The 21,061-nt window shown below is 58.0% G+C and overlaps 1 protein-coding gene and 1 long non-coding RNA gene across 6 annotated transcripts; one reads left to right on the top strand and one right to left on the bottom strand.

Moving 5' to 3' along the window:
- Positions 1-2,416: 2,416 nt before the first annotated feature.
- On the top strand, positions 2,417-20,788 carry IGSF9 (immunoglobulin superfamily member 9). 4 transcript variants are annotated; one of them, XM_067728311.1, is made up of 21 exons: positions 2,417-2,946; positions 4,887-5,137; positions 5,376-5,564; positions 10,432-10,584; positions 11,439-11,593; positions 11,819-11,936; positions 13,541-13,682; positions 13,774-13,919; positions 14,012-14,154; positions 15,357-15,497; positions 16,031-16,147; positions 16,357-16,507; positions 16,704-16,827; positions 17,037-17,212; positions 17,450-17,700; positions 17,910-17,994; positions 18,091-18,267; positions 18,466-18,508; positions 18,837-19,688; positions 19,929-20,056; positions 20,287-20,788. In XM_067728311.1, the coding sequence occupies exons 2-21, from the start codon at positions 5,080-5,082 to the stop codon at positions 20,466-20,468; spliced, it is 3,531 nt and encodes a 1,176-aa protein (XP_067584412.1). In that variant the 5' UTR covers positions 2,417-2,946; positions 4,887-5,079; the 3' UTR covers positions 20,469-20,788. The 4 variants fall into 4 exon arrangements, with proteins under 4 accessions (XP_067584412.1, XP_067584414.1, XP_067584411.1 ...); XM_067728313.1 differs by lacking the exon at positions 18,091-18,267; XM_067728310.1 differs by having other exon boundaries at positions 17,910-18,267.
- LOC137219556 (uncharacterized) lies at positions 14,453-17,964 on the bottom strand. 2 transcript variants are annotated; one of them, XR_010941168.1, is made up of 4 exons: positions 17,827-17,964; positions 17,104-17,206; positions 15,552-15,779; positions 14,453-15,186 (listed from the first exon to the last, which is right to left on the bottom strand). It is a non-coding gene; the product is annotated as an uncharacterized lncRNA (long non-coding RNA). The 2 variants fall into 2 exon arrangements; XR_010941167.1 differs by lacking the exon at positions 17,104-17,206 and having other exon boundaries at positions 17,802-17,939.
- Positions 20,789-21,061: the final 273 nt, after the last annotated feature.

Below are 21,061 nucleotides of genomic sequence, written 5' to 3'. Positions count from 1 at the left end.
CTCTTCGACCATATTTCCTAGGCATTCTGCCTGGCCTTGCTTCCATGCTGTGTCCACTGACATGTTTTCATTAGAGTGTCAGCACTGTTAGGTCAATCTGTTACATTGTAACATTGGAAGCAGCCACTTTGGGAAAATGTGCTGAAGGGATTGTGGGAGAGATCAGGCCACTGCTCCTGCCTCCTCCCTCACTTCCCATCCCCCTATTTTCATCTCAGGCTGTGGCAAAAAGCACCCAGATGTTTACACCTGGAAGAACTTTCCAGCAGTCAAAGTCCCTGAAGATGGGGTTTCCCTGGGGCGCAGTGGTTAAGAATCCACCTGCCAATGCAGGGGACACGGGTTCAAGCCCTGGTCTGGGAAGATCCCACATGCTGCGAAGCAACAAAGCCCGTGCGCCACAACTTCTGAGCCCATGAGCCACAACTACTGAGCCTGCGAGCCACAACTACTGAAGCCTGCGTGCCTAGAGCCCGTGCTCCGCAACAAGAGAAGACACCGCAATGAGAAGCCCGCGCACCGCACCGAAGAGTAGCCCCTGCTCGCTGCAACTAGAGAAAGCCTGTGCAGCAACGAAGACCCAGTGCAGCCAAAAAAAAAAAAAAGTCCCTGAAGATGGAATGAGTCACTCTAAGGGGTGGTGAACTTCCTGGCCCAGAATGTATGGGGCTGGATGACCACCTGGAAGGGAGGATGTGGCAGGGATACTGGTCCTGAGGTAGGAGATAGATGGGCACTTGGGCTGGACAGCTGGAGTAAAACCAAAGCTTTGTTCTCACCCAGACACTCCAAGGACAAAGTTAGTGGCGGAAGCTGAGCTCTGCTTAAGTAAAGAGATAAGGGTCCCACTCCTGAGGTCAAGGGAAACCTCCCTGTCTGCACATGTGCAGGAAGGCTCCTTGGGGGTCAAAAATGGAGGGGGCACCACCCCATAATAAGTGTGGATCCCACACAGGCCTCTGGGGTGGGATCCATCTTAGCAAAAAGTTGTGCATGCATGTTGGGGAGGGTCCTAGGACTGGTCAGGTGTGCAAAAAGAATCGAGATAATCGGCCAAAGGTAAACAGAGACACAGAAGGACTGTCCTGTATAAGTGATTTAAATCACCTCTTCACTGCTCTCCTCCTCATTAGAGAGGATGCCCATACCCTTTCTCTCCAGGTGTATATTTCTACCTTGCTTCAGTCTTAAATAAACTGTTTTTCTGTGTGCTCTCCCACTTGTGCTGTGTCTCTAATAATAAACTTTGTACCGGGCTTCCCTAGTGGCGCAGTGGTTGAGAGTCCGCCTGCCGATGCAGGGGATACGGGTTCGTGTCCCAGTCCGGGAAGCATCCCACATGCCACGGAGCGGCTGGGCCCGTGAGCCATGGCCGCCGAGCCTGCGCGTCCGGAGCCTGTGCTCCGCAACGGGAGAGGCCACAACAGTGAGAGGCCCGCGGACCGCAAAAAAAACAAAAAAACTTTGTACCTGTTTTTACAGTTTTTGCCTGCTTGAAACATTCTTACTTTCAATGGAGGTAAGAGCCAGGGAACTTTGTCTCTAGCCCCTAGCCCCTGGTGGTCTGGCGGTTAGGATTCCTGGTTTTCTTCCAGGCTTCTCAGGGTCAATTTCTGGGCAGAGAACTAAGATACCTCTTCAGGACCGCTTACCGATGTCCCTCCGAGTTCAGTGTGAGCCGTGGTTAGACCTAACCTGTTGGATCCCTCCTGGTGTTGAGGCCATGATTGGGAATGGTGCACTTGGAGTGGCAGGACTTCAGCCCGGGGGGAGATCAGAGTGCTGCTTTTAGGGAAGGCTTCCAGGGCAAGACCCGGACAGACTTAAGACTGCTTAAGCCTGGGGGGGAAGGTGTCATGACCCTGCATCCCCAAGGCGGCACCAAGGTGAGGAGGTAGAAAGCTCTATGGGGCACACATGCAAGATGTATTTTTGCCTGCTGTTGAAGTTTCCAAGGGGGTGGGTGTGATGGAGCCCCAGCTGGGTCTGATTCCAGTTCTGCCCTGTGCTAGACAGGAAGTCTTGGGCAGGTGACTGCACCTCGTGGAGCCTCAGTTTTCTTATTAGTCAAACAGAGCCATACCTACTTCTCAGGGTTTCTGTACAGGTTACGTAAGAGTCATGAAGCATGTAGTCCAGGATCTGGCTCCCTGTAGGGGTTCAGTAAATGATCACTTATTTCATTCCTCCTCTCTCAGTCTCCCGTGCCAGGATGTCTCTCCCCTCTGGGCCCGTTTCTCTGGGTAGCTGGTGCTGGTAGCTAACTTGGCAAACCTCAGGCTGGGAGCGCCGCCTTCCCCTCTGCACACCGTGGGCGGCGCCTGGGCAAGATTTGGGAGCTCGCCAGTGCAGACAGGTATTTCCAGTCCAGCCAGAGAAGAAATGTGTGGAGGTGGGAATGGGGATGGGAGAGGAGATCAGAGGAGCGGGGTGGGTCCCCTGGGAGGAGGGCGGGGAGTCCTGCTCCCCACTTGGTGCCCCTGCCCCCAGGCTCAGATTTCAACCCTAGCTGCCACTTCTGCGGTTAAGCCCGTTAGGGGAGGGGAGAGGGTCCAAGGTGGCTTACACAGGAAGGGAGGTGTGCAAGGAGCCGGCTGAGGGCCGGCTCCTGCGACCCCGGGAGCCCGGGACCTGACCGGCGTAGCCCCTCAAGCTTGCGGCGGGAAGCGGCCAACCGGCCTTTCCACCCTTCGTTGTATCGAGCTCCACCAGGGGGCGACCCGGGCCCACGTGCCACCCAGTCCTGCTCTCTCGAAACTACAACTCCCAGGCCGCTCGGGGGTCGCGCCCGCCTTGCCTCGCCTTCTGCTCGCTCCAATTGGCCGCCGCGGGAGGGGGATTGGCGGTCTCCAGGGCGACGGGCGGCGCTCTGGGCATCCGAGGCTGGGAGGCGGGTCCGCCCCCTATTGTGTAGCTGGAAGAGTGGAGCGGAGCGGTGCGGAGCAGGTGAGGGCGGGAGCGCCCTGGGGGCAATGGAACGGGGTGCCGGCGGGGGGATGGAGAACAGTGCGGGAGTTATGGGGGACAGGAAAAAGCGGGGGACTTGTGGAGAGAAGTGGAATTCTTCGGGGAGCAGAACTAGGGGAGTTCTGGGGAGTGAAGTGGAATTCTGGGTGGGTGGATGGGTGGGTGCTCCTGGAGAAGTGGAGGAGTTCTGGAGGTAATGACTGTGCCGGGGGTGGGGGATGGGGTTGGTGGGTTCCAAAAGCAGGGAGAAGTTCCAGGGGTCCGGAGAAGGCGAGGGAGAAGGGAATTGGGGGCGGGGTTCCAAAAGTGTACTGTGGGCTGAGGCTAGCGAATTCTAGGGAGGGAAATTCCAGGGAAGAGAGGATAGAAGTGGGTGAGTGGCGATTCGGGAGGAGACAGGGAGTGCCTTGAAGCGGAGATAACCTGGTGCAATTGGAGATCAGGTGCGAAAAATAGGAATTTGGTGTGTGGGAGTTGTGAGAAGTGGGGATAACTGGGATGGGGGAATGAGAGAGTACTGGGTGGGGAGATTATTAGGTGAGGACGTAGTGGCCGACAGAAGAGTTGGAAGGATCTTAGGAAACACAGAGGAGTTCTGGGCAAACCTGGATCCTGAGGTTTTCAGAAAACTGAGCCAGGAGGGAACTGGGGGTTCCTATGCATTTGGAAAAAGATGTGTCCATGAGGTGGCTGGGGACAGTGGGAAGCAAGGGCGTTGGGTGCTTGCTGGTGAGGTATCAGGAGTTAGACGTGCAGGGCCATTCAGTCCAGGCAGGGGTGTTTTATAGCCCATTCCAAGCTGTGAGGCCAAGAGTGGGGTGGAGGCGCGCAGAGCAGAGTCCACTTGGATCTTCCAGGCCCAAGGCAGCACCCCCCACCACCATCACCACCACCACCCCAGCCTGCTGTGACTTCCTTAGATGCTCAGGGGCTGGAGCTATCAAGAGTTCCTCCCCTCCATGCTCCAGGGCTCACTTTGTACACCCTAGAGACTGGTTGACTTTTTAGCTTCTCATGGACCATGCCTCTGGGGTTAGTGAAGGGGGAGCCTAGCAAACCTTAGGCCCCGAAGATACTGGAGGGAGAGTAAGTGGGAGGAATTGGGTTAAGGCACTTGGGTCATGGTGTCTGGCAGAGGGAGGGCTGCCTGGCAGCATCAAGAAGAGGAAGTGGCGTCAGCCGCCAGCCCCAGGACCTGCCCAGACCTGGAGGATGCTGCCTGGGCCCCCTTACCAGCAGATGGGGAGGCAATCATCCTCTCCCAAGTGTCTGACTCATTCACGGCTAAAGCAGTATTGGGAGGCTGATGGAGAAAGAGGTACAGGGCCTCCAGCTTGCAGGGTTCACAGAGGCTGGAGAAATGAGGCAAGGATTTGTGCTCTGGGGGCCACTTTCTCTGGGTTTTCATCCAGGCTTTGCCCTTAACTGGCTCTGTGCGCCTGAGCAAGGCTCTGAGATACCCAAGGTCCTTATTTGTCACCGTGGGGTGGAGGCGATAATACTGGTTCTACCTTGCTATCTGCTACCTTGTTATCAGCATCAGGACTAAGGAAAGACGAGGGAGAAGAGGCTGGGCTATGGGGGTTCTTCATCTCCCATGCTTTCCTGAGAAGTCCTTTTCCAAGTGTGTAGGAACCCAATTTCCCTCCTGGCTCAGCTTTGCAAGAGCCTTGGTAACCTGCGTATCCCCAGAATCCCTCTGCTTTTTCTGAGATCTTTCCCGCTCCTCTGCTCCCCACACGTCCTCATCTGTCTGGTCTCCCCACCCGGCACTCCCTCACCCCAGCCCTTCCCCCACGCATCTGCTCTCCTCTCTCCTTCTTCTGCCTTTGCTCACCTCCAGCTTTTCTCTAGCGCGGGGTTTCTTCTGGTCTCCAACATTGGCCCACTCTGCACGTTGCCTTGCATTTTGCATCTAGATCTGGCGGTGCTCCAGAGGACGGCTTCGTCAGGTGTTGCGTGAGCCAAGCCCTAACTGTCCAGAAGAGTGAGAGCTGACCCCCGTTACCCAGTCAGAAGGATTGACAGGGCTTGCTGGGCTGTGCAGGTCCCTGGGCCCCTCCGTCTGGGCCCCTGTGGATAGGAGGGGCCGGGCGAGCAGGCAGCTGGGCTATGGTTTGGTGCCTCAGTCTGGCCATCCTCAGCCTGATCATCGGCCAGGGGGCTGACGGTGAGCTGGACTTCCTGGGCTCTGGAACTCCCCGTTGGCCTTGGGGTGGGTGGTGGTCCCCTGGGGTTCTCTGTGCGCAGGTCAGCGGAGGGGAGGAGCAACACTGGTTCTGCAGAAGTCGAGGATTTCCTCAACCACTTCACAAAGGCCTGGGAAGCCCACAAAGATAGAGAGGGTATCTCCCCTCCCAGCCCTGATTCTGGCCCTCTGCTGTGTCCTCATGCCACGTGCCCTGCAGGTCGAGGGAAGCCTGAGGTGGTGTCGGTGGTGGGCCGGGCCGGGGAGAGCGCGGTGCTGGGCTGTGACCTGCTGTCCCCGGCTGGCCGGCCCCCTCTGCACGTCATCGAGTGGCTGCGCTTTGGATTCCTGCTTCCCATCTTCATTCAGTTCGGCCTCTACTCTCCCCGCATCGACCCTGCTTACGTGGGTAAGGCTTATCATCAGGTGGGAGGTCGGGAGGTGTCCCCAACAAAGGTGGACTGGGTAGAGTGGGAACAAGTCCTCTTCTTAACAGCTCTGTCCCTGTCCCAAACTCATCTCCAGCTCCACTGCCTGAACTCTGCTTAACAAGCGTGGCTCTGCTCCCAAGCAGTGTTCATTCATTGAAGGATTCATTCATTTACACACACACACACACACACACACGCACACACACACACACACACACACAGAGACACACATGTGGTCTCTTTAAAACTCCACATGGTCTGTTCCAAAGGAGATCCCGCAGCCCTATTCCAAGTGTCCATCCTACTTCTCTAATCGCTCTTTCTAGCTCATGAAACCTCCCAGACCATCCTCATTCTCCCTATTCTCCCTCCTTGGCCCTCTCCTGGTCCCTAGCTCTGCTATCTTCTCACTGCCCTGCCCTCTTCTTCCCCTACTTTCTTAAATGCTAGTTTGGGTGTTCTAGGCTTCTAGGGAGTGGGCTGAGGGGGCAGCAGGGTGGGTGGGTCTACGACCTGGCTGCTTTTCCACTGCTTCTGATTCTGGGTACAGCAGAGTTCGTGCATGGACAGGGTGGGCTGGGGATGGACCAGGCTCCCTTAAAGATCAGCAAATGGATGGAGCTGGGCTGGGTTCCTGCTTCAGCTGGTTTCTGTATGGACTTAAAATAGTGTATAGGCCTCCCTAGGGGCCTTCTCCTGTGCCCCAGCTGGCTCCCTCGAAAGGCTCAGCTTCCCCCTAATCCCCGATGGAGCCTTAATCTGAGCGGTTTAGTGCAGGTCTCCGAGGACAGTGTGTGGGAGAGCCTAGGGCTGGGGCTGGGGCTGCTGGGGAGAGAGTCTGGCTGCCTCCTCTTCAGAGGGGAAGCCCAGGAAAGGCCACCTGGGAGGACGTCGATGGGGGCAGGGGGACCCCCTCCCTTTTCCCTCTTTAGTTTGAATCCTGGGAGAAGCCACAGGATTGGCTGAGCTGTCGCCGCGGGGCAGGCTGAGCAGAGAGGGGAGGAGGCTCAGGCAGGTGCTGCAGGAGGGAAGAGTTTATTTTCAAACTGGGGTCAGTTGTTGGCAAACAGCCTGGTGGGAGCGTATGTGTCTGCACAAGCCCCCGGAGAACTGATGAAAGCGGGGCCCCAATTAGGACAAGTGGAGAGACAACGGCTGTGCCCACCAGCCCTCCCTGCCTCTGCCCGCCGGGCTGGCAGGAGCTGGGCTGCCAGGCTGAGGCTCCGCAGATGCAGAACGTTGCCCGACTGACGGCAGGGCACGGGGAGGTGGAGGACAGGGGAGAGAAAGGCTTTTCCTGGGCTTCCCCCAGGGAGATGTGCAACTCTCCTCCCCCCAACCCCCTGCCCTCTGTCCTGTCTTGAGGTCCCTCAGGCGGACAAACCCCTGGACGGTAGCAACTTTGCTACCTGTGGGTTTTCTTTCTGTCTCTGTGGTGTTCCTTTCAGCTGCAAGTCTTTCTTCCTACCCCTGCCCTTCATGCCCACCCCTGCCCCAACTCTGGAGCTCCTGGTCGGGCAGGGCTTGTCTGGGGAGTCAGGGCCCTGGGGAGAGGCCCCTGCACCCATTAACCCTTTTACTGCCTCCCAGTGTGGAAGGGGCCTCTCAGCCTTTGTGTAGGGGACTCTGAACTGCAGTTGCTAGGCAACGGGAGGTGAAGGTTGCTAAGGACAATGCTGTCCTGTCATAAACCCTCTGGGCAAGCGAAGGGGAGATGGCCTGGGACTGTGTGTGTGAGGCCCGTGGCCTAGAATGTGGGAGGGACCATGAGAGAGACTGGGGCTTCAGGGATGACACTGAAGAGAAGGCTTCCAATCTTTGAGGACCCTAGAACCCATCTAGCAGAGGAGACTGGATTTATAGACGAGTATAAAAGTAGTAAAAAGCAGGATAAAACAAGCCAGGACTAAATCCTAGGATGAAGTTAGCTGCTGTACGTAAGGAACCCAGCACAGAGCCTGTACAGAGTGCCTGCACGGTGTGAAACCGTGACTCGGCATGCAGAGGAAAGAGGGTCCACCTCCTCTACACCAGCTTTCCTGGGGTGGATCTGAGATCAGCTCTTCTAATTCATGGGACCAGCTTTGGGTCTTCGACTTCTGTGCTATATTTCTTGGGAGTTTCAAGATACCCCATGTGGCAGAAGGGACATGAATTTTCTCTCTGTCCTGAGTCATTTGATACAAATCAGTTACCTTATCCTCCACTTAGAACCACCTGGCTCCCTGTCATCATCTCCCCTCACTACCTTTAGCCTTGCATCCCCTCTGCAGAGTCACCTCTTCCTGGAAGCCTTCCATACTCCTCCTGCTTCTTAGCCTCTTGGAATATTTGTTAAGCTTCTGTGTGTATATGAACTTGCACGTGTCCATGAGTGTGGATTCCGTGCCTTCCTAGAGCTTGCAAGAATGGGGACTGTGCCTCCTTCCTCTACACTCCCCTGCACGTGGGGAGGTCCAAAGACACTCAGGCTCCGGCTCTGCGGGTGGAGGGGGGCCCAGGACTCAGGAGGATACAGGACGGCCTGCCCCTGGCCAGCGTCCTGTTCTTCTGCGACTCTACAGGTCTAGCCATTCGTACCTCACAGAAAAGTTAGGACATACTCTATGCTTTATTAGATGTTCTGATCAACAGACGTTTGGAGCTGTTACCCGTTGGCTACCAACATCCCCCGAGTGAGCATATACTGACTATGCTCAGCGATCAGTGCCCTGAGCGTCCCTTGATCCTCACACTAGTGTGCAATGGAGAGCACGCAGCATCATGAGAAAGGAGGCCTGGCTGGATCACCGAGTAGCTTATTGGAAAGAAGCTTAACATCAATTCCTTCTTCTATAATGGAATTCTTGGAAGGATTAAGTATGGTGACAATGCCTAATATTACGTGGCCCATATCCCAGACTCTATTTCCCTTCCCTCTTCTTCCTTCTTTGTAGCGACCGAAGATCACCGTAATGAAACGTTGCCATCACACGGGACGTAGTAGAGGTCGCAGGGAGTTCCCCGGTGGCCTAGTGGTTAGGATTCCGGGCTTTCACTGCCATGGCCGGGGTTCAATCCCTGGTTGGGGAGCAAGCCACGTAGTGCAGCCAAAAAAAAGAAAAAAGAAGAGGTCGCAGTGGGGTCTGCGGGGGTCCCATGCCAGGCAGTTTAGGGTTACTGAGGAATCCCACTGGTGGGAGGAAGGGTGTGATCATATTCAATATTTACCTGCATGACCCAGGCTTATCTTCTAGGTGGGGATTTAAACACCTAGCCCTTTAAGCAGCTCCACCCTTTCTAGAGAATCTGCGCCCTTGCACCTCATTCTTGGAAGAAAAAAGTCCCTTGCCTGAGCACAGCGCCGGCCTCAGCCTGATCATCTCTTTTTTCCTTGATGTCTTCAGGGCCCGCACGGGTTTTGATTCTATTTCAGAAAGGTGAACCCTAGAGGTAGAATGCAAGCAGACGGAAGGGGGCAAGTGTGTGAGCAGCTTCAGACTGCCCAGTCTTGGAACGGGCAAAGTAGGGGCACAGTCTGTTTGCTTTCGTTTGGCATAACCCACAAGAATTAGAAAATGTCAGCTGTCCCTACCAAAGGTCAAGGCGGGGTGGGTCGCTGATGACTGTGGAGGGCGGGAGGCTGGAGGCAGCGGGACCTCTTTGTGGACTGTTGGTGTAACCCAGGAGAGAGATGCTATGGGACTAAACTAAAGAGAAGGTGGCAGAGAGGGAAACAGCATCCAGGAGGTAGAACTGAAAGGCTTACTGGACAAGCAGATGTGGGGTTAATGGAGAGAGCAATCTGGGTGACACCAGGTTTCTGGTAGGGTGACGTGCGTGACGGCACTGTTCACTACTACAGGGGAGAAGACGGAGAGGGTGTGTTGTCAGGTGAGGGGTGGTGCCAAGGTTGAATGCAGGCTGCTGATTTCAGATCATGAGCTCCTTCATTTGTTCAACCGCTTTTATTTAAGCACCCGCCGAGGTCAGGCACCATGCTGCCAGCCTTCCATCCACCCTACCTGGATTTTTTTCTCTCTCATTTTATAGATGAAGAAGTTGATGTTGAGAGAGAAGTTAAGTGATCTGGCCAAAGAAGTAAATGGCAGAGCCGGAGGCTAGGTCTCTGTGGCTCCCCAGCGTGTGCCTTGCTTTCTAGGCTGCACTGCCAGGGACCCACGAAGCTGTCTGGGGTGCAGGGCTCCGTCGGGGTGGGAGGGCACCGTCTGCTTGCGCTGGGGCCGGGTGATTTGTGGAGCTCTATGTAGTCTGTCAGCCGGGGCTTGGATGCCCTGGAGCGTGAGGGGATGGGGTGAGGAGGCTGCTGACCTTGCTGCCTGGCTGGTTTGGACTCTGGCCACCCTAAGGCGCTTAGGCCGCTGATAATAGCCCTGGCGGATTAGGGGGCTTTGGTAGGCGAGGTGTGGATCCCAAACCCAGCTGTGGTTTCTGGGCCCCGAGTCCTCTGGCAGGAGCACTCCCGGGACCCCCCTTACAAACAGAGCTCAGGGATGGGCAGATTCTGTACGAATCCAGAGGAGACTGAGTGTTGGCTCTTCAAGCCCCTTCTCCCTACAGTCCTGGAAGCTGGGCGTAGTTCAGTGCCCACCTGCTGCTGCTCTGGTTTCTCTTTGTCTAAGCTGGGTCCCAGCTGCTGAAAGGCAGGAGCCATCAGAGGGACTGAAGGGAGAGATCTGCCCTCAGTGACCCCAACCCCATCTGTGCCTCTCTGGACCCCACTCTATCCGGGTAACTGGGAGACACTGAGCCTGTTCTTGATGTCTGAGAATGACCAGTGTGACCAGGGGCCTGGGGCTCCCATGGGGTCCCTTCTGCACCCTTGATCCAGGGCTCCTCCCCCAGGGCGTGTCCGGCTTCAGAAGGGGGCATCTCTCCAGATCGAGGGGCTGCGGGCTGAGGACCAGGGCTGGTACGAGTGCCGCGTGCTCTTCCTGGACCAGCACAGACCCGAGGACGACTCTGCTAACGGCTCCTGGGTGCACCTCACAGTCAATTGTATGAGGCTGGGAGCAGGCAGGCTGTGGAGGAGGGAGGGGAGAAGAAGGAGGAGGGAGGGGAGAGGAAGGGGGAAGGAGGGGAGGAAGGAGGAGGGAGGGGAGGAGAAGGAGGAGGAGGGGAGGGAAGGAGGGGGAGGGGAGGAGGGCAGTCCCGATGCCCCACCCTTGCTGACACCTCCTGTTTGCTGGCTCCCTGTTTGCATCTTACCCCTGCCACCCCCACTCCTGCCCTTTCAGTTCCTCAAACCTGAATCCAATCAGCCTTCTCGACTCTTTGTTAGGAACTTCCTCTTCCTCTCTCTTCCCTGCTCCTGCCTCCCTGGCCAAGAGAGGGTAATGGGTAGGAGGGGATAAGGGGTTATTGAGCCTTGAGTGAAACATCACTCACGTGTATACAACATTTTGTTTTTTCAAAACACCTTTTGACCCAGTACCTCATGAATTCTGTCTCAACCCTAGGAAGCAAGGAGGTCATAATTATTCCCATTTCATAGATGGGGCATGGGGAGACTGGGTCATACCACTGATTAGTGGCAGAGCAGTCTAGAACTCAGGTCACCTGACTCCCAGGACAGTGCTTTCCTAGAGGGCACCTAGCTCTCTCCCAGCTCTGAACACCCAGCCTGGTGGTCAGCTCCCTAACCAACTCTGCAGGCCAGTGGGGGAACGGGCTTGTGCGTCCTTGCTGGGTCCTGGGTGCAGCAGACAGGGTGGCCCTGGGTTGGGAATTCCTATGAAGCTGGTGGGCTGATGGGCTGAAGGCTGAGGCCCTGATCTGCCTCTCTGGTCCTCGGACGCTGCTCTTTGGGCTGATGGCCCTTCTGGCCATCCCTGACGCCTCTCTCCTTGCAGCGCCCCCTCAATTCCTGGAGACGCCTCCCCAGGTGCTGGAAGTGCGGGAACTGGAGCCTGTGACCCTGCGTTGCGCGGCCCGCGGCAGCCCCCAACCTCGTGTGACTTGGAAGCTCCTAGGACAGGACCTCGGCCAGGGCCAGAGTCAGGTGCAAGTGAGTCGCAGGGCTGGACAGGGTGAGAGTGTGAGGCAGGTAGTGGCCTGGAAGCGGGGCTGGAGGCCAGGAGGTTGGGAGACGGGCCGGAGGAGGGCTTGGCATTGGCTTCCCTGAGCCCAGCACGCTGCCTCCCTCTGCTGGCCAGACTGGGAAGTGCGGGGTCTGAGGCCCGCCGTGGGCAGGGGAGACGCAAGAGTCCTTCCTCACCCACTTTGACTCTAGGTGCAGAACGGGACGCTGAGGATCCGGAGGGTGGAGCGAGGCAGCTCCGGGGTCTACACCTGCCAAGCCTCCAGCACTGAGGGCAGCGCCATCCACGCCACCCAGCTGCTGGTGCTAGGTGCTGTCTCGGGGGAGGGCCGGGAAACAGGACACACACGTGAGAGGACTGACCTGTGGCTGGAGGTGCACACAGCCAGCAGCCGGGGGGGTGGGGGGTGGGGTGGGGGGGGGGGAGGCTTGTGCCTGAGGTCAGGGGCCCATGGAGAGGGAGGGCGCTCCCAATACAGGCTCTTCCTCTAAAACCAGCATCTTGCCTGTAAAAGGATCAGTGAACGGAGATAGATATTTAGAGCCAGCAATGTGGTATAGTGAGAAGGGCGTGGGTGCTGGTGTTAGACCATGAGCCATGGAACCCCCTTGACCTCCAGTTTCCTCATCTATATGAAGAGGTTCCTATGTTCCTTGCAGGATTGTTACAAGAATTAGATTCAGACGAGCACAGTGATCATAGTAATTCCTGGCCAAGCCCTTCCCCTTAGAAAGCAAGCTGAGAAGTAGACTCTGCCTTCACGGAGCCTCTTATCCACAGGGGGAAATAAGACGCAGTGGCGAAGTGCCTCTCTCCTGGGTACTGTGGGAGAGGCAGTGCTGGGCAGTGGTGTCGAGTCTGGTGTTGAGAAGGCCTGAGTATGAATTTGCCTTCCCCGCTGATCTCGGGCAAGTCACCTCACAGTCTCTCTGCCTCTGAGCCTTCATGTCTTCACCTATGAAGTGGAGACAATAATTTCTACCACAAAAGGCTCTTGGGAGGATTAAATGAGAATAGTGCAGGTAAGGTGCTCAGCTATGCCCGGCATGCCTGTAAGTGCTCTATACACCAACTCATATCATTACCGCTTATTACTGACCACTTATTATAGGAGCCCAGAGAAGGGAAACAGCAGTGCAGCTGCAGACGCTAGGCTCTCAGGGAAGGCCAGGCTCTCAGGGAAGAGCATTCTAGACTGCGGGTCCAGAGAGCAAAGGCATGGAGATGGGAGTGAGTCTGGCCTAGGCGCAGTGAGCTGCCCATACTGACCTGAAAGAGTTCACAAAGACTTGACATATGAAAAGACAGTTGGCCAGGCAGGGGTTACAAGGGCCCACAGGGCTGGGTCAAGAAGTTTGAGCTTAATGTGCTAGGAGCCAGGAGCTGTTGTGGGTTCTTGAGTAGAAGTGTTCTGTGGCCAAAGGTGGGGGGGACATTTCTGCATGAATGGCCATCAGAGTGGCAGTGATGGCGGAGCTTGGAGTCAGGGATTGCTGCAGCATCTTGGGGTAAGGTACTGGGTACCCGGATTAGGGTAGGAGACATAGAGGTGATTTCAGGTGTGACAGATGAAGGATGGAAAGGGTAGTGGGTGTAAAGGTATAAAGGGTGATCAGAGGGATAAAACTGATTCCCCCTCCCCAACACACACACACACACACACACACACACACACACACACACACACACCCCGGAAACTAGGTGAATGGAGGTGATGGGAAGGGGAGCTAGCCAGGGCAGAGGAAGAACTTGTGTTAAATAAAAGGGTTAGGACCTGTTTCCACTCCCAAGGCTTTGTAGCAACCAGCCCTGTATTCCAGAGAGCGGACCTGGGAAGAACTGTAGAAGTGACCCTTAGGGTTCCTGGCAGACTGGGCTGAGGCCTCCCCTCCCCCGTGTGCTCCCCCCGACAGGACCCCCAGTCATCGTGGTGCCCCCCAAGAACAGCACGGTCAATGCCTCTCAGGATGTTTCCCTGGCCTGCCAGGCTGAGGCGTACCCCGCTAACCTCACCTACAGCTGGTTCCAGGACAGCACCAATGTCTTCCACATTAGGTGAGGCATGGGGTGGGGTGGGGGTGGGGTACTGATGGGCAGTCTGAGTCCAGCAAGACCTGGACCCCCCTGCCCACGTGCCATACTGCAGCCGCCTGCAGCCCCGAGTGCGGATCCTGGTGGATGGCAGCTTGCGGCTGCAGGCCGCCCAGCCTGATGATGCGGGCCGCTACACCTGTGTACCCAGCAATGGCCTTCCACGCCCACCCTCGGCCTCTGCCTACCTCACTGTTCTCTGTAAGCCTGACCCCAGCTCCCTCCCCAGACTGCTCTCCTCCCCTGGGCCAGGCCAAGCTCCTCCCCGACAACTTGTCACTGCTTCCCCCCAGACCCCGCCCAGGTGACTGCCATGCCTCCTGAGACACCCCTGCCCATGGGCATGCGGGGGGTGATCCGGTGCCCGGTTCGTGCCAACCCCCCACTGCTCTTTGTCAGCTGGACCAAGGATGGGCAGGCCCTGCAGCTGGACAAGGTACAGGCTTGGGGCAGGGGATAGAGGACTTAGCTTGGTGGTATTCTAGTCAGGACAGCTGGGGCAGCATTAGATCAATTCAGTGACTGGGGAACATGCTGTGTAGGTTGTCGCATGGGGGACAGAAGCAGAGACACCCATGCCTAGAGGGGGCAGCACAGCCGTGCAGACACTGCTAGAAGGCCAGGAGGCAGCGAGCACCTTCCTCTTAGGACTGGTTGAGGATAGATCAGCAACAGCTTCTGGGACTCTGGTGATGGGCCTTGAAGGGTGGAGAGACATTCCATGCAGAAACCAGGGCAGGAACAGTATAGTGCATTTATGGCATAATAAGTCTCCCAGCTGGGGGGAGCTACAGTGCCTATGGGGACGTGACTAGTGCAGAGAAATCTGGAAAGACTGGTTGGGACCAAAAGGAGGAACTATGGATGCCAAGTTAATTTACCTCATTCCACGGGGTTTGAGATCTTTTGTTTGTCGGCAAAGACCACAAATTCCTTGTGGGCTAGTATTTCATCTTTTAATCCTAGTCTCCCCAGGGCTACTGCAACTGTAGTGGTGCTCAATAAATTTTTGTCTAAGGTTTAAAAAAAAAGTCCAAAGGCATTCGGAGGCAGTGAAGTTGCTTGGGCAACGGTGTGATAGGAATGGAGAGGAAGAGACTGGACAGACAGAGGGGGTACAGAGGCTATTGAAATGAGAGTGTGGGTGAGAGGTTACGAGGCCTGAGCTAGAAAGGAGGACATGAAGATAGATGGGACAAAAGGCCTTCCCAGGAGGACAGACGTGGGGCGTGAGACAGAGTGAGGAGTCGGATGTTAGCCTTTAACACAGAACTAGGGAAGCCAGGAAGAAGAACCGATTTGGGGTAGAAGATGCAGAATGTAATCTCGAGTGCTGGGAAGACAGCAGGCCGGGAGACCCACACCTTTCAAGCTCAACCCCAGGGTGTGCCGTGCACACTGGATTCCCCGTGAGTGGCTCTCCTGGAGTCTGCAGTCCCAGTCTTCACCCCCATTGGTAGTGGCCCCTCTGTAGGAAAGAGGAAGGAAGGATGGAATTCACAGAGAGGTCTGGCCTAGGGGTAGGGTTGTGGCTTCCTCTGCATAGATGTGGGTCCCTCCCGGGCATTGCCTCTCTCCATCTCTGGTCTGGCCTCCGCTGAGTTTCTCTCTCTGGTTGTCATCTCCTCATGCCTCCAGTTCCCTGGCTGGTCCCAGGGCCCAGAAGGTTCTCTGATCATTGCCCTGGGGAATGAGGATGTGCTGGGAGAATACTCCTGCACCCCCTACAACCGTCTTGGCACTGCAGGGCCCTCCCCGGTGACCCGCGTGCTGCTCAAGGTGAGGCTCGGGGGGGGGCCAGCGGCAGCGGGTCAGGTGGCCGAAGATGCGAACCTAGTGCTGACACCGGGCTGATAGAGGCGGGTGGGACAGACACATGTGGGGAGGGGGGGTGGGCTTCCCAGTCTGTGTTTCCCACGGTGGCCACGGCAGCAGCTGTCAGATGCCATCACAGAGGTTTTTGCAGAGATGGTGCTGGGGAGGTGGGGCATCGGTCACCTCCACACAGTAAGATATCCTGCCTGCCCCGACCCTTTAATTTGGACCAGGCTGCCCTCCGCTCTAGAGGGAAGAGAGTGGGAAGCAGAGGGCAGGGTGAAGGGTGTTCTGCAGAGGTTTGTACGGCTCCAGAGAGGCCCTCGTCTCTCCAGCAATGTCCCTCCAGCTTCCCTGCTGGGGAACAGAGAGAAAGCTAGAGAGACACTGAGAGATGGAGACAGACGCAGCATGACGGGGGCCCCGCAGAGGGGAAGGAACGACCCTTAGACAGCAGTGTGAGAGAGCCCCCTCCCAATGCCAGATCTGGCTTACAGGCTCCCCCAGCTTTTCTAGAACGGCCCAAGGAAGAATATTTCCAAGAAGTAGGGCGGGAGCTACTCATCCCCTGCTCTGCCCGAGGAGACCCTTCGCCTACTATCTCTTGGGCTAAGGTAAGGCTCCTGACCCTGCTCCTCCTGTATTCACGCCTCCTATGCCCCTGCCTCTCCGTACCCCTGGCCGTTTTGTGGGAGGGAGAAGGGGGAGGAGAGGGCTGTCAGAGGCAGGGCGGGGAGGAAACTGGAGCTGCCCAGAGAGATGAGTGGCGCCCTTGGTGAGGGGTGGCTGCGTGTGTCCTCAGGGCTGACCAGTGGTTCTGTAGGTGGGCCGGGGGCTGCAGGGCCAGGCCCAGGTGGATAGCAACAGTAGCCTCATCCTGCGACCGTTGACCAAGGAGGCCCACGGGCGCTGGGAGTGCACAGCCAGCAATGCTGTGGCCCGAGTGGCCACCTCCACGAATGTCTACGTGCTGGGTCAGTGGGGGCAGAGCCAGCTGGAGGCAGCCATGTGGGAAGGAGATGGGAATAAATCATTCTGGGGGGCCCAGATGGGGGATCTTGGGTGGGGTGCCCCTGGGATGATGGGTGGAGGGCCGAAGCCCTAGTCTCCCCCTAGCTCTTTGCTGTCCCTCAGCACCCTGACCATCATCCCTCTGTTCCCCCCACCCAGGCACCAGCCCCCACGTCGTCACCAATGTGTCCGTCGTGCCTTTGCCCAAGGGTGCCAATGTCTCCTGGGAGCCTGGCTTTGATGGTGGCTACCTGCAGAGATTCAGCGTCTGGTACACCCCACTGTGAGTGACCTGCCCCTGCCATCCCTCTCCCTCAACACCCTGATTCTCTCTCTGGCCCTCTGTCTTTTCTCCCAGCCCTCTATCCCAGCCCTGCCCTAACTCTGCTGCCCGAGTTCCAGAGAATCTCAGGGATTCATGGCCCAGGTCCTGAGACCCCGGATGCTGAAAGGGAGGGGAGAGGTCAGCCCCCGTTTCCTCCTGTCCTCCAGGGCAAAGCGTCCTGACCGAGCCCACTACGACTGGGTGTCCTTGGCTGTGCCCCTGGGGGCTGCTCACCTCCTAGTGCCAGGCTTGCAGCCCCACACCCAATACCAGTTCAGCGTCCTCGCTCAGAACAAGCTGGGGAGCGGGCCCTTCAGCGAGATCGTCTTGTCTGCTCCTGAAGGTGAGAGACCTCTTACCCAGAGCAGCAGACAGGGATAGGCAAGGGCTGTAGGGACCTGGGTGGGAGGGGGCAGAGGTGCTGGGCAGCTTGGGGGCCAGAGGGCTTTGTGGAAGATGATCCAGGCTTGTCTTTAGGGGCTCTGGGAGAGCAGCTGGGCACCAGGGGATGTCGAAGGCCAGAGGAGCAGGGGAAGAGCGCTGGAAATCCCATCTTTACGAGTCTATCTGTCCCATTCAGGGCTTCCTACCACACCAGCTGCCCCCAGTCCTCCCGCAACAGAGATGCTGCCCCCCCTGTCCCCTCCGAGAGGTCTGGTGGCAGTGAGGACAGCCCGGGGGGTACTCCTTCATTGGGACCCCCCAGAACTGGTCCCTAAGAGACTGGATGGCTACGTCCTGGAGGCACGGCAAAGCTCCCAGGGGTGGGAGGTGCTGGATCGGGCCGTGGCAGGCAGTGAAATGCAGTTTTTGGTGCCAGGACTTATCAAGGTAGGTGTGGGAAGTGGGCACAGGGAGGGTCCTCCCAGCAGCCCTCCTGCCCTCTGCTCCACTCCCCAAACCTGATCTCACCCTGATTTGACTATCCTCACCTCCGGCTGTCCACTTCACCCGTACCTTCCAACTGCAAAGTCTTTCCGAACGGGGTTGGGGGTGGGCAGTGCTGAGCCCTGACCCCCTTCCTGGACCCCAACCCCCAGGACGTTCTCTACGAGTTCCGCCTTGTGGCCTTCGCCGGTAGCTATGTCAGTGATCCCAGCAACACGGCCAACGTCTCCACTTCTGGTGAGAATCTGGCAGGAGGGCAGAGCCCTGGGCATTGGGGGGCTCGAAGCCCACTAAGTCGTGGACACCGACCCTCCCCCGTGGCCCTTTGCCCAGGCCTGGAGGTCTACCCCTCGCGCACACAGCTGCCGGGCCTCCTGCCCCAGCCAGTGCTGGCCGGCGTGGTGGGCGGGGTCTGCTTCCTGGGCGTGGCTGTCCTCGTGAGTATCCTGGCCGCTTGCCTTATGAACCGGCGCAGAGCCGCACGTCGCCACCGCAAACGCCTCCGCCAAGGTAGGCCACCTGGGGCCCCGGCCAAAGAAGGGCCCCGCCCCTCCATAAGCACCTCCTACCTGGAGGAGAAATCCCTCCCTCCGACATGGGCCAGGTGTGTTCCCACAGCCCGTGGTCCTGCTTCCCCACTGGCCTCCACTTTTCCCAAGCAGATGAGATTGGGCGCCTGTGTCACCTCTGGTTCTCCTGTCCTTACAGATGCACCTCTTATCTTCTCTCCGGCCGGGAAGTCAGCTCCCCAGTAAGTCCCTCCACTTCCTCGGCTTCCTTCTGTGAGCACCAGGGTTCTCTGCTTCCTTTTCTGCACCTTGGGGTAGGAGGGGTAGGAGAGGTGGAACAGAAGTGAGAGGGAGGTAAGGATGGAAGTGCAGAGGCCCCAGCCTGGGGGCTGGTCCAGCGTTGCCTGTGCCTCCCCTCCACCGCTCCACCCCTCCACCTTGTGGGTCCTTTTCTCCCTTGCTCTCCCTAGCTCTGCTCTGTTCTGCATCAAACCTCTCAAGGCCTGACGCTGGTTCCTGGGAGGGGGACTGGCCCCCTACCACAGACCCTGATCTCCTGTCCTTCCCCAGCTCTGCTTCGGGCTCGGGCAGTCCTGACAGCGTGGCGAAGCTGAAGCTCCAGGGTTCCCCAGTCCCCAGCCTGCGCCAGAGTCTGCTCTGGGGGGAACCCGCTGGACCCCCCAGCCCCCCTCCGGATCCTCCACCTAGCCGGGGGCCCTTACCCCTGGAGCCCATTTGCCGGGGACCAGATGGGCGATTTGTGATGGGACCCAAGGTGGGGACCTCCCAAGAAAAGTCAGGCCCTGAGCAGGCTGAGCCTCGGACCCCAGCTCAGCGTCAGGCCAGGTCCTATGATGGCAGCAGCAGCCCCAGTGGGATGGCCCAGCCCCTCTGCATTGCAGACATCAGCCCTGTGAGGCCCCCTCCAGCAGCGCCACCCAGTTCCCTGCCAGGTCCGGGACCCCTGCTCCAGTACCTGAGCCTGCCCTTCTTCAGGGAGATGAACGTAGATGGGGACTGGCCCCCCTTGGAGGAGCCTGCTCCTCCCCCAGATTACATGGATACCCGGCCCCGCCCCACCTCATCTCTCCTCCACCCCCTGGACTCCCACTCTGAGTTCCCCAGGGCGGCGCTTCCTGGGGCTGTGCTCGGGGTTGGGGCCTCCCCAGAGCCCCCGTACACAGCGCTGACTGACTGGACACTGAGGGAGCGGCTGCTGCCAAGCCTTCTGCCTGCTGCGCCTCGGGGCAGCCTCACAAGCCAGAGCAGTGGGCGGGGCAGCGCCTCCTTCCTTCGGCCCCCCTCCATGGCCCCCTCTGCAGGAGGCAGCTACCTCAGCCCCGCTCCAGGAGACACCAGCAGCTGGGCCAGTGGCCCTGAGAGGTGGCCCCGAAGGGAGCATGTGGTGACGGTCAGCACCAGGTGAGGGCAGTCCCTGCCCAGCCCTGCCCTATCCAGGTTCTCCCCACCCCTCTCCTATACCGTCTGCCTTCTCTGCTCCATTCCCACCCTGGGACCAGGAGAGCTGAGGTCCTTTTGCTGAGGTCCAGGGATCTTCAGAGGAAACCCATGGCCCACCCTCAGCTGGGGGTCCCCGGGTTCAGGCTTTTCTGGCTACCCTCCATTGCTCCACCCATACCAAACGTCTGTCCCTTTTAACAGGAGGAACACATCTGTGGATGAGAACTATGAATGGGACTCAGAATTCCCAGGGGACATGGAATTGCTGGAGACTCTGCACCTGGGCTTGACTGGCCCTCGATCCCGACTTGAAGCTGAGCCAGAGCTAGGTGTGGGAGCCCTCCAGGAAGGCAGGCACCCCTGGCCTTGCTGTCCTGCACCCACACCCTTAGGACCTAGTCAGTTCCCAGCTGGGCCCTGGGCCCCAGGCCCTCTCCTCTTGCTGTCTTGGCTTCTCTGCATTGGCAGGCCCTAGGGAGCCTCATGGTGCCGGTGAACCACGAGACTTCACCCAGGGAACCTTAAGACTTCTTCCTCTCGTTATTCTGCCCTCTTGCAGGTGCGAAGACTCCAGAGGAGGGCTGCCTCCTGAATACCGCCCACGCTCCTGGCCCTGAGGCCCGCTGTGCTGCCCTTCGGGAGGAATTCCTGGCCTTCCGCCGCCGTCGAGATGCTGCTAGGTTCCGGCTACCGGCCTATCGACAGCCAGTCTCCCACCCTGAACAGGCCACTCTGCTGTGAATGCCCTAATGTGAGGCAGGGGGAAGGCACACGGACCCTGCAAAGAAGGCCCCCAGCAAGAACTAGCTCCAGCCTGGGACACTGCCCCTCCTCCTTTGGTGCTCAGGCACGGACCCTGACAGTGGGCTTGGTGTGGGATGTGCTGAGCCTCTAGAGTCTGGGGACTGGAACAGGGATCTTAGGTCTGCCCGTGTGTGTGTGTGTGTGTGTGTGTGTGTGTGCGCGCGCGCGTGCGCGTGCACGCGTGCATGTGCGTGTGTTTGGTGTTTGTGGTGTGGGTGAGGTTTTTTTACAGGTGAATAAAGAAAGTCTGAAAAATCTTTCTGTGTGTCATCTGCTTTGAATCTGAGAGGGAGGTTGGAAAATCCCTGAACCCTAAAAAAGGAGGGTAGGGCTTCCCTGGTGGCGCAGTGGTTGAGAGTCCGCCTGCCGATGCAGGGGACATGGGTTCGTGCCCCGGTCCGGGAAGATGCCATGGAGCGGCTGGGCCCGTGAGCCATGGCCGCTGAGCCTGCGCGTCCGGAGCCTGTGCTCCGCAACGGGAGAGGCCAAAACAGTGAGAGGCCCGCTTATCGCCAAAAAAAAAAAAAAAA

The sequence above is a fragment of the Pseudorca crassidens genome, chromosome 2 (assembly GCF_039906515.1).
Source record: "Pseudorca crassidens isolate mPseCra1 chromosome 2, mPseCra1.hap1, whole genome shotgun sequence".
In the NCBI taxonomy this organism is placed as follows: Eukaryota; Metazoa; Chordata; class Mammalia; order Artiodactyla; family Delphinidae; genus Pseudorca; species Pseudorca crassidens.
Note: the sequence above shows the minus strand (reverse complement) of the source record. Positions and strands in the feature narration are given on the sequence as shown.